Raw genomic sequence first — 10,322 nt, forward strand, 5'->3', positions numbered from 1 at the left:
GACTCGTCGGCTTCTATCAAAGCGAGTATCACGTCAACAATTTCCTACCTATTCCTTAAATGAACTGCATTCGGACACGGCCGGCGCTGGTATTGATTTTTTTTTGGGTCACCAGTTCTTACATATTGAAGATGATGTTAGTCCCAAACTTCATCTAAATAACGCCAATAACGGAGTATCAACCGTGGGCGGTCAATCATGCTCATGCTCATTAACGCTATTTTTTATACTTTGAACTTCAAGGATTTGGAAGGCATGAGTCGTATTCAAGGATTTACAGAAGTGGTTGGGGATTAAGAATTTTTGTGTTTTAATGTAGTTAGTAACCATTAATAAATAAAATGAATTCAATTGTGCCATTGTATCATTTTTGCTTGTGATTGTATCATTTTCAATTGTTTACGCCGAACGTACTATTCAAGAAGTCCTCATTCCTACGGTACGCACTGTAGGCAGCCACCACGTGCGCGCATTGGGCGGGATTATTCAAATTGCTACATCTTCTCTGTTCCCATTTTTGCTGCACAAATTTCAGATACTGCTTGGTGCACTTAAAGCCAGAGGCGGACGTGGACCGTGTTATCCAGCAGCTCTCGAGGATCTCCTTCGGTGCCGGAAAGATATCCGTCGAGCGGAAAACGAAGAATGTTGAACCGAAGCCAACGGTGAGCCATTCGGTGTTATTTATTATTTATTTGCTCTTCTAGGGAGATGACCCTCGATATTGTCATCGTTTCTACATCATGTGTGAATGTATGAATAACGAATAGTTTCCGCGTGTGAATTTAGCTTAGTTTCCTGTGGCCGGATGTAAATAACCTAATTTATGAATTATCATAGTGCCACCGCAATGTTTGTCTAGATGTTGAGATACGCTATGTAGGAAGCTGCAGATGTGCAATTGAAACACATCTAGATAACAGGATGCGAGGGACAGGATGAAAATATGCAACATTTTTCCGTGACTTTTTGGGACGGTTGCCAAATTACATGTTGGGGATTTACGTTTACCTATGTGATACTAACTTTTGTGGTGCATGTGCGATGTGCAGGCATATGGCGACACAATCTGGAGCAGTGGTGCACCTCCAGTAAAGCTGAGGTTCATCGGTTTGGTTGATTTGGTTTTCATTATACGTATCTGAAAAAATCAAGCTGTGGAAAGTGAAATTAAAATATAATTATAAATTCTGCTAGAGTTGATGGTCAATTTTTTGGTTAATGTGATACTCGAGCCATGGGGGATCAATTGCAATGAGGAACCAGTTCGCCAGGTGAGTTCATTTCGAATGAGATACGCAACGCATTGCCATACCTGATCATATGATAAATGATGATAAATTTTAAGTTTTGAGAGCCGTTCTATTTGATGTGTAGGGTTTTAGTTGTGGCCACAGTTAGCTATTTTTGTCATAACTTTGTTTCAATTCAATTTATATGTACATATTAGGTCATTTTCATTGGACATTTCAGAATTTCAAAAAACGACATTGCTCACAAGTTTCATTACCCCAAAATATGACCCCATGCCAAATTTGAGCTCAATCGGACATGATTTAGGGGAGCCTAAAATTCATCAATGTTTTAAAATGTTTATCCATGAAAATTTTCCCAAGGGGGGACCAAAGGAAAAGTCGAAAATCGAATTTTTATTTTTGATGCCAAATGACTTAAAAATGCATAAAACGTCGAGATCTAATGTTAAGGGGAAACGCAATGGAGTGCGGCAACGGAACGGCAAAGGCAAGCGGTTTGTCGACGGTTTGTAATAAAAAATTCCGCATCATTGCCGCAGTTGCAAAGCGCAATGCATGCGAATTTGCCGGACAGGTTTCATTTAACGTTTCAAGTTTTAATGAAATTCGTATTCTTTTAAAGATGGTTTAATTATTTCTAGAGACGATTTAATTTCAATAATTAAAAAAACACTTTTAATTAAATTCTAGTTGATTCAGTGACTGCTTTAAATATACCAGAACCTTGATCAGAACAGTAGAAACACTATTGTTTGATGTCTTGAACCGCCGGAGTTCCTTCGGAGGCTCAGTAGTGTTGTACATAATTCCGATAAAGAAGCTCTATCGCCAATTTCTCCAGAAGATCCACCACAAATCCCTTCGAAAGTTCCTTCAGGAATTGCACCAGAAGTTCATCAAGAAATTATTTCGAAAGTTATTGCTGAAATCGTTCCGGCTGTTCCTCCGGAGAGAACTCCAGGAACTCCTTCGGAAGTTCCTACATGAAGGTCCCTTTAGGAATTCCTCCATAAGTTCTTCCAAAAATTCCTCAGGAAGTTCCTCCATGAATTTCTCCGGAAGCTCCTCCACAAATTCCTCCAGAAGTTCTTCTAGATTCCTTTGGAAGGTTCTTCAGTAATTCCTTCGAAAAATCCTCCAGGAATTCCTTAAGAAGTTCCTTCAGGAATTACTTCAGAAGCTCCTGCAAAAATTCCTTCGGAAGTTCCTCCAAGAATTGCTCCGCAAGTTCCCCCAAGAGTTCCTCCGAAAGTTACCCAGACAACCACACATCGCATAAGAATGCACGATCAAAATCGTTTACCGATCCAAATTTCATCAGAATCGCATTGTTGTGCAAAGCTCATCAGTTTATTTATAAATGTTCCCGCACAATAGGCTATTTTACGAGTTTATTCCAGCTTCATTTGTTGACATCGCATATTCCTGCAATCAAACTCACATGAAATCGGATTATCTGTCAAACAGAGTTTGTTATGACAAATTACATCGCAATGCAAAACGAACAAACTCGCATAAAAATCGTGCACATCGCATACACTTCCGTGCAACGTCGGATAAGAAATACACATATATCGCCTCCACTTTTGTACATAAAAAGTGTTTTCGCGACTGGTAAGCGATGAAATTTGTGCGCATAGGCATCGCATAACAGAGAAACAATTCTATTATGCATGCATTCTGGTTGTCTGAGTACTCCAAGAGTTCCTCAAGAAATTCCGCATGGAGTTCCACCAGGAATTCCTCCGAAAGCTTCTCCACGAATTCCTCCAGGAATTCCACCGGATGTTCCTCAAGATTCTTTCAAAAGTTCCTCCAGTAATTCCTTCGGAAATTCTTTAAGAATTCCATCGGAAATTCCTCCAGGAGTTCCTCCGGAAATTCCTACAGAAGTTCTTCTGAAAGTTGCTCCAGGAGCTCCTCAGGAAGTTCCTCCCGGAGTTCCTCAGGAAGTTCCTCCCGGAGTTCCTCCATCAGTTCATCTGGAAGTTCCTGCAAAAATTCCTTCGGAAGTTCCTCCGTAAGTTCTTCCAAGTGTTCCTCCGAAAGTTCCTCCAAGAGATCCTCCGGAAGTTCCTCTAACAATTCCTCTGGAAATTTCTGCAAGAGCTCCTCAAGAAATTTCTAATGGAGTTCCTTCAGGAGTTCCTCCGTATGCTTCTCCAGGAAATCATCCGGAAGTTCCTCCAGGAATTCCTTCGAAAGTTCCTCCAGGAATTCCTTCGAAAGTTCCTCCAGGAATTCCTCCGGAAGTTCCTCCAGGAATTCCTCCGGAAGTTCCTCCAGGAATTCCTCCGGAAGCTCCTCCAGGAATTCCTCTGGAAGTTCCTCCAGGAATTCCTCCGGAAGTTCCTCCAGGAATTCCTCCGGAAGTTCCTCCAGGAATTCCTCCGGAAGTTCCTCCAGGAATTCCTCCGGAAGTTCCTCCAGGAATTCCTCCGGAAGTTCCTCCAGGAATTCCTCCGGAAGTTCCTCCAGGAATTCCTCCGGAAGTTCCTCCAGGAATTCCTCCGGAAGTTCCTCCAGGAATTCCTCCGGAAGTTCCTCCAGGAATTCCTCCGGAAGTTCCTCCAGGAATTCCTCCGGAAGTTCCTCCAGGAATTCCTCCGGAAGTTCCTCCAGGAATTCCTCCGGAAGTTCCTCCAGGAATTCCTCCGGAAGTTCCTCCAGGAATTCCTCCGGAAGTTCCTCCAGGAATTCCTCCGGAAGTTCCTCCAGGAATTCCTCCGGAAGTTCCTCCAGGAATTCCTCCGGAAGTTCCTCCAGGAATTCCTCCGGAAGTTCCTCCAGGAATTCCTCCGGAAGTTCCTCCAGGAATTCCTCCGGAAGTTCCTCCAGGAATTCCTCCGGAAGTTCCTCCAGGAATTCCTCCGAAGTTCCTCCAGGAATTCCTCCGGAAGTTCCTCCAGGAATTCCTCCGAAGTTCCTCCAGGAATTCCTCCGGAAGTTCCTCCAGGAATTCCTCCGGAAGTTCCTCCAGGAATTCCTCCGGAAGTTCCTCCAGGAATTCCTCCGGAAGTTCCTCCAGGAATTCCTCCGGAAGTTCCTCCAGGAATTCCTCCGGAAGTTCCTCCAGGAATTCCTCCGGAAGTTCCTCCAGGAATTCCTCCGGAAGTTCCTCCAGGAATTCCTCCGGAAGTTCCTCCAGGAATTCCTCCGGAAGTTCCTCCAGGAATTCCTCCGGAAGTTCCTCCAGGAATTCCTCCGGAAGTTCCTCCAGGAATTCCTCCGGAAGTTCCTCCAGGAATTCCTCCGGAAGTTCCTCCAGGAATTCCTCCGGAAGTTCCTCCAGGAATTCCTCCGGAAGTTCCTCCAGGAATTCCTCCGGAAGTTCCTCCAGGAATTCCTCCGGAAGTTCCTCCAGGAATTCCTCCCGAAGTTCCTCCAGGAATTCCTCCGGAAGTTCCTCCAGGAATTCCTCCGGAAGTTCCTCCAGGAATTCCTCCGGAAGTTCCTCCAGGAATTCCTCCGGAAGTTCCTTCAGGAATTCCTCCGGAAGTTCCTTCAGGAATTCCTCCGGAAGTTCCTCCAGGAATTCCTCCGGAAGTTCCTTCAGGAATTCCTCCGGAAGTTCCTCCAGGAATTCCTCCGGAAGTTCCTCCAGGAATTCCTCCGGAAGTTCCTCCAGGAATTCCTCCGGAAGTTCCTCCAGGAATTCCTCCGGAAGTTCCTCCAGGAATTCCTCCGGAAGTTCCTCCAGGAATTCCTCCGGAAGTTCCTCCAGGAATTACTCCAGGAATTCCTCCGGAAGTTCCTCCAGGAATTCCTCCGGAAGTTCCTCCAGGAATTCCTCCGGAAGTTCCTCCAGGAATTCCTCCGGAAGTTCCTCCAGGATTTCCTCCGGAAGTTCCTCCAGGAATTGCTCCGGAAGTTCCTCCAGGAATTCCTCCGGAAGTACTTCCAGGAATTCCTCCGGAAGTACTTCCAGGAATTCCTCCGGAAGTTCCTCCAGGAATTCCTCCGGAAGTTCCTCCAGGAATTCCTCCGGAAGTTCCTCCAGGAATTCCTCCGGAAGTTCCTCCAGGAATTCCTCCGGAAGTTCCTCCAGGAATTCCTCCGGAAGTTCCTCCAGGAATTCCTCCGGAAGTTCCTCCGGAAGTTCCTCCAGGAATTCCTCCGGAAGTTCCTCCAGGAATTCCTCCGGAAGTTCCTCCAGGAATTCCTCCGGAAGTTCCTCCAGGAATTCCTCCGGAAGTTCCTCCAGGAATTCCTCCGGAAGTTCCTCCAGGAATTCCTCCGGAAGTTCCTCCAGGAATTCCTCCGGAAGTTCCTCCAGGAATTCCTCCGGAAGTTCCTCCAGGAATTCCTCCGAAGTTCCTCCAGGAATTCCTCCGGAAGTTCCTCCAGGAATTCCTCCGGAAGTTCCTCCAGGAATTCCTCCGGAAGTTCCTCCAGGAATTCCTCCGGAAGTTCCTCCAGGAATTCCTCCGGAAGTTCCTCCAGGAATTCCTCCGGAAGTTCCTCCAGGAATTCCTCCGGAAGTTCCTCCAGGAATTCCTCCGGAAGTTCCTCCAGGAATTCCTCCGGAAGTTCCTCCAGGAATTCCTGCGGAAGTTCCTCCAGGAATTCCTCCGGAAGTTCCTCCAGGAATTCCTCCGGAAGTTCCTCCAGGAATTCCTCCGGAAGTTCCTCCAGGAATTCCTCCGGAAGTTCCTCCAGGAATTCTTCCGGAAGTTCGTCCAGGAATTCCTCCGGAAGTTCCTCCAGGAATTCCTCCGGAAGTTCCTCCAGGAATTCCTCCGGAAGTTCCTCCAGGAATTCCTCCGGAAGTTCCTCCAGGAATTCCTCCGGAAGTTCCTCCAGGAATTCCTCCGGAAGTTCGTCCAGGAATTCCTCCGGAAGTTCGTCCAGGAATTCCTCCGGAAGTTCCTCCAGAAATTCCTCCGGAAGTTTCTCCAGCAATTCCTCCGGAAGTTCCTCCAGGAATTCCTCCGGAAGTTCCTCCAGGAATTCCTCCGGAAGCTCCTCCAGGAATTCCTCCGGAAGTTCCTCCAGGAATTCCTCCGGAAGTTCCTCCAGGAATTCCTCCGGAAGTTCCTCCAGGAATTCCTCCGGAAGTTCCTCCAGGAATTCCTCCGGAAGTTCCTCCAGGAATTCCTCCGGAAGTTCCTCCAGGAATTCCTCCGGAAGTTCCTCCAGGAATTCCTCCGGAAGTTCCTCCAGGAATTCCTCCGGAAGTTCCTCCAGGAATTCCTCCGGAAGTTCCTCCAGGAATTCCTCCGGAAGTTCCTCCAGGAATTCCTCCGGAAGTTCCTCCAGGAATTCCTCCGGAAGTTCGTCCAGGAATTCCTCCGGAAGTTCGTCCAGGAATTCCTCCGGAAGTTCGTCCAGGAATTCCTCCGGAAGTTCGTCCAGGAATTCCTCCGGAAGTTCGTCCAGGAATTCCTCCGGAAGTTCGTCCAGGAATTCCTCCGGAAGTTCGTCCAGGAATTCCTCCGGAAGTTCGTCCAGGAATTCCTCCGGAAGTTCCTCCAGGAATTTCTCCGGAAGTTCCTCCAGGAATTCCTCCGGAAGTTCCTCCAGGAATTTCTCCGGAAGTTCCTCCAGGAATTCCCCCGCAAGCTCCTCCAGGAATTCCTCCGCAAGTTCCTCCAGAAATTCCCTAGTAAGTTCATCCAGGAATTCCCCCGGAAGTTCCTCCAGGAATTCCTCCGTATGTTCCTCCAGGAATTCCCCCGGAAGTTCCTCCAGGAATTCCTCCGGAAGTTCCTCCAAGAATTCCCCCAAAAGTTCCTCCAGCAATTCCCCCGGAAGTTCCTCTAGGAATTCCGCCGGAAGTTCCTCCAGGAATTCCTCCGGAAGTTCGTCCAGGAATTCCTCCGGAAGTTCGTCCATCGTCCGTCCCATCGCAAAACAAAGAAATACAGCACCATTCTCGTCGCATCTTTTTGCTAACACGCGTGCTTACTGCTGGCAAAAATCCCAAAAATAAGAAACAAACCAAATTCCTTTTCATTGCTTTGTTTTTGATGGAAATAGGACCTATGGGATGAAGTGCCGAACCGTTCTAATTTCTTCTAATAAATTAGATAGGTTCTAACCGAACCTTATTGATTGATTTTTATTGGCTTTTATCGGTGAGATCGAACTACCTAAGCTCAAAGTGGAAGGGAGCATGTTTGCAAAGCACGATGAAGCACAGAATTGAAAGTTATCGCAAGCGAGCAACAAGTATGAAAATTGAATAGAAGTTGAAACGTAAGCAGAGGGCCATTGAAGAACAACACGAAATTGAAATCGCTGTTATTTTACCTAACGTCCACCCAGGAACGGCTTGGCTGATAGCGTGTGAACTATCTTACCAAGACAGGCAATTAGAAATTGAGCTTTCTGAACGATTCACAGGCTTTTTACATGAACGAAAATGCGAGAGTTACAAATATGCGATCATGGGCAGTGTAGAGCTCTATCAAATTTTGCGCCTTCGACATCTGTACCGCTTAATACTCGAATTTTTACAAACATTGCATTGTAAACTAGGCATCTTCAGCTGCTGGTGCCTTACGCAAGATTAGTAATGACGATGATGATAGATTAATTATCTCAATGTTTTGTTACTGCAGTGACTACAGAAAAAGGGCATCAGAACCCTCTGCGTGATGAACAGGATGTCCCGCAGGAAAGGCACCTGTTTTCGTGCTTTTCTGTGTCGAGTGATACCTTAATCTTGTTAAAAGTTTACAGTCACTGTATCACTGTAACAATCATTCTAAGTACGTATGACGGGGGGAGGGTGCTTAGTGGGTCCGTAGAGTAGTTGTCTATACGTCTGACTCTGGGTGAGATGGTCATGGGTTCGATTTCCACCCCCTCCTAAATAAACAGGGCAAGTCAACAAATTTTCGGTGGTTTTGAAGTTAAACAAAGGAAAATCACAGAAAATGGGTGAAATAATTACCAAACAATTCTGCTGTTGAGATTTCGGTGAGTTGAAGCAAAATTCACCGAAATAGGGGAAAAGACGGCTTTGGCAGGTTTTGTTCTATTATTGACAGGGGGGTTTTTGTCGACCAAATTTTATGAAATTTGGCCACAACATTCTTTGATATGCAAAGAATGTTTAGGCCAAATTTGAGCATAATCAGTCATAAAAAACCCCTGACAATAATAGAACAAAACCTGCCAAAGCCGTAATTCCCCCTATGTGAAATGCTTCAAGTGTGATAGTAAAATTTCTGGAACAGTAGCTTTGTTAGCCCTTAACTCCCTATTCGTCCTGATGCATCTTTGGATATAGTTCGCGGGTAGGATTTGTATTTAGCCGCAGGATACCACGATAGGTGGTTTTGGTGAACATATGTTCGTGGAATACCACCTCAATTTGCTGCTGTCAATAAAACCGCAGCGTGTTTACATTACTTTTAACATGGACACGACTGTAGCTAATTCGAAAGTGGTGTGGGAACTGCTGCGTTGGTAGAAAGCATATGAAATTTTATTGTTGTGTCATGTTCCCCTCTCCAGCTGAAACCGGAGGAAATCGATCCGCTGACGCTTTTTATTGGAAACCTTCCGAATGCTGTCACCGTTTACACCGTGAAGCAAATGTTTCCCACGGCCCGGCGTATCGACATAGGGCACGCGCAACGTATGAAGCACACGCGGTACGCCTTCATCCGGTTCCACAATGTCGCCGATGCTGTCGCTGCGTTCAAAGCGAACTTCAATAAAGTTATCGAAGGGAAGAATATTATTGTGCGCTTTCGGCGTCACAATGCTCCCATTGCCATGCCCGAGGACACGAATACGCCGAAGACGCCCAAGAGACAGAAGGGTTTGGGGCAGCTGTTTGTGTCGGTAGAGCAGAAACCTTTGCGTAACATCCGAAGTACCGATAAACATCAACATGTGGAGATTCACCATTCTGGTATTCAATAGATTATATTGATTTTTTTAAATAAATAAACGATTATCGTCCTGTGATCGTAGATACATTGAATACAATCAGAACGGATATTCTTGACGAGGATATTGTCAAAGATGAGATGGCGCACCGACGGGTTAAAATTGAACCTCCTGAAATTCCGGAGAATGACATTGAAGAAGAATCGGATGATATAGAGGACTGTACGTAAAAGATTTCAGTATTTAAGATATATAGTTGACAAATGGACGTACGCTTGTTTTACAGTTCTAGAAGATGACGAGGCTGAAGATTTGAACTTGGACGAATTAAATGCCGATGAAAATTACTGCGAAGAGGACGATACGGACGTGGATGCCATAGACAAGAATTACTGGACATTGGAGCAGCTACGCAGTAAGGCCAGTAACGATGGGACGACTTCAGTGTCGGAGTCAATCAAAAGTGACATATTCATGGAACCTGAATCCGCTACTAAAACCAGTTCTACAACTTTCACAGTAAGTGCTACACACTGGTATAAATAATTGAGTATTTACTTAAGAACATCCAATTTTTCTAGACGAAGCCAAAAGATCATAAACCGGTGTCAACATTTATAGTCAGTAAGAGACGTGACGATCAGCTGCAGGACTTGTTCAGTTGTTTAGAACCCGATGACGATCTATCGCTCTAAATATTTTTATTTGTTTGCAATGCAATCATAACATACAATTTGTTCGACGATGTTTGTCTTTGAATCTAGAAGTTCTAGAGCAGTTAGTTGCATAATTTAGAATAGTTTGCTATATGCATTTTACTTGAAATGCTGTGCTGTGCTGACTATAGTACTACAATCATGCTAAATTTGCACAAAGTCAAAGTCTTCAATTTGGAGTCAACATTTGAAGGGTGAATATTTAGAACACTAACTTTTCTCAAATTACTCACTTGTAGTAGATCTCACGCAATTCCTAACCCAACCCCTTGGCAATCATTAGAACTTAGATCGGTGTGACGCTGACCTATAGTTGCAATCCATTCCTGTGCTCGTAAGGAAATTAATCCTTAATTTTAGAGATAACTTTTAATGTTATTACTGGTTATTCATATTGAAATATAAAACATGAAATGTGTATAATTACTGATTTTCAAAAAGCTTTGGATGAGCAATATGTAGTAGTGCGATTGCTAATGATGATGTGACATTATCAGCTTTTAGT

At 45.0% G+C, this 10,322-nt stretch overlaps 1 protein-coding gene across 1 annotated transcript in view; it reads left to right on the forward strand.

Moving 5' to 3' along the window:
• Positions 1 to 10,240, forward strand: part of LOC134211489 (uncharacterized) — a 44,732-nt gene extending 34,492 nt beyond the window's left edge. Inside the window, exons 3-7 of the mRNA XM_062688381.1 lie at positions 536 to 665; positions 8,721 to 9,123; positions 9,186 to 9,323; positions 9,388 to 9,620; positions 9,683 to 10,240. Of these exons, the coding sequence (XP_062544365.1) occupies positions 536 to 665; positions 8,721 to 9,123; positions 9,186 to 9,323; positions 9,388 to 9,620; positions 9,683 to 9,796 (1,018 nt within the window). The 3' untranslated portion in view covers positions 9,797 to 10,240. The remainder of the gene's footprint in view (positions 1 to 535; positions 666 to 8,720; positions 9,124 to 9,185; positions 9,324 to 9,387; positions 9,621 to 9,682) is intronic.
• The last annotated feature ends 82 nt before the right edge of the window (positions 10,241 to 10,322 follow it).

The sequence above is a fragment of the Armigeres subalbatus genome, chromosome 2 (genome assembly GCF_024139115.2).
Source record: "Armigeres subalbatus isolate Guangzhou_Male chromosome 2, GZ_Asu_2, whole genome shotgun sequence".
Classification (NCBI taxonomy): domain Eukaryota; kingdom Metazoa; phylum Arthropoda; class Insecta; order Diptera; family Culicidae; genus Armigeres; species Armigeres subalbatus.